At 42.3% G+C, this 886-nt stretch overlaps 1 protein-coding gene across 1 annotated transcript in view; it reads left to right on the top strand.

The window, feature by feature from the left end:
• Positions 1–886, top strand: part of si:ch211-63b16.4 (kinesin heavy chain isoform 5C) — a gene marked incomplete at both ends in the record, with an annotated part of 17,521 nt that overhangs the window by 12,516 nt on the left and 4,119 nt on the right. The window contains 1 exon segment of the mRNA XM_013999680.1: positions 366–490. Coding sequence (XP_013855134.1) covers positions 366–490 — 125 coding nt within the window.

The raw sequence follows: 886 nt of genomic DNA, 5'->3' as shown, positions 1-886 counted from the left end.
GTCAGTCCTTTTTTCTGCTCTGTTGTCAACATGTACAGTAATGATAAATCTGTTGTCAACATGTACAGTAATGATAAATCTGTTGTCAACATGTACAGTGATGATAAATCTGTTGTCAACATGTACAGTAATGATAAATCTGTTGTCAACATGTACAGTAATGATAAATCTGTTGTCAACATGTACAGTGATGATAAATCCAGACTCTTGAACGTTTAGCGTTAGCCGTTAGCTTCTCCAGCTGATCACATGGTCACCTGGTTTCTGAGCTCCAGCTGTTCCACAGAACCTTGTTGCTGGTTCTTGTCCTGAGGTCTTCACTGGCTTCCTCAGCTTAGGTTTCTTTCCTTGTGTTTTTCCTGCAGACATGAACGAGCACAGCTCTCGCAGTCACAGCATCTTTCTGATCAACATCAAGCAGGAGAACATGGAGACGGAGATGAAACTGTCGGGGAAACTTTATCTGGTTGACCTGGCAGGCAGTGAGAAGGTGGCACCACTTCTTCATCATCTTCATCACCTCTTTTCACTTCATTTATTCTTGTTTATTGTTGTTTACAATATGGCAGTTTTTCTTTGCAATGAAATAAATTTACAGAGAGCCAAGAAGACTCCAGAAACCAATCATCAGTTAAAACCAGAACTGTTTATAACCCACAGTGGACTCCAAATGGAGCTGTCCTCTACCTGTCCCTCAGCTGTCCCTCACTGGTTTTACATCTGTCCCTCACTGGTTTTACATCTGTCCCTCACTGGTTTTACATCTGTCCCTCACTGGTTTTACATCTGTCCCTCTGGTTTTACATCTGTCCCTCACTGGTTTTACATCTGTCCCTCACTGGTTTTACATCTGTCCCTCTGGTTTTACATCTGTCCCTCACTGGTT

This window comes from Austrofundulus limnaeus, unplaced genomic scaffold (assembly GCF_001266775.1).
Source record: "Austrofundulus limnaeus strain Quisiro unplaced genomic scaffold, Austrofundulus_limnaeus-1.0 Scaffold2410, whole genome shotgun sequence".
NCBI classification, from domain to species: Eukaryota; Metazoa; Chordata; class Actinopteri; order Cyprinodontiformes; family Rivulidae; genus Austrofundulus; species Austrofundulus limnaeus.
Note: the sequence above shows the minus strand (reverse complement) of the source record. Positions and strands in the feature narration are given on the sequence as shown.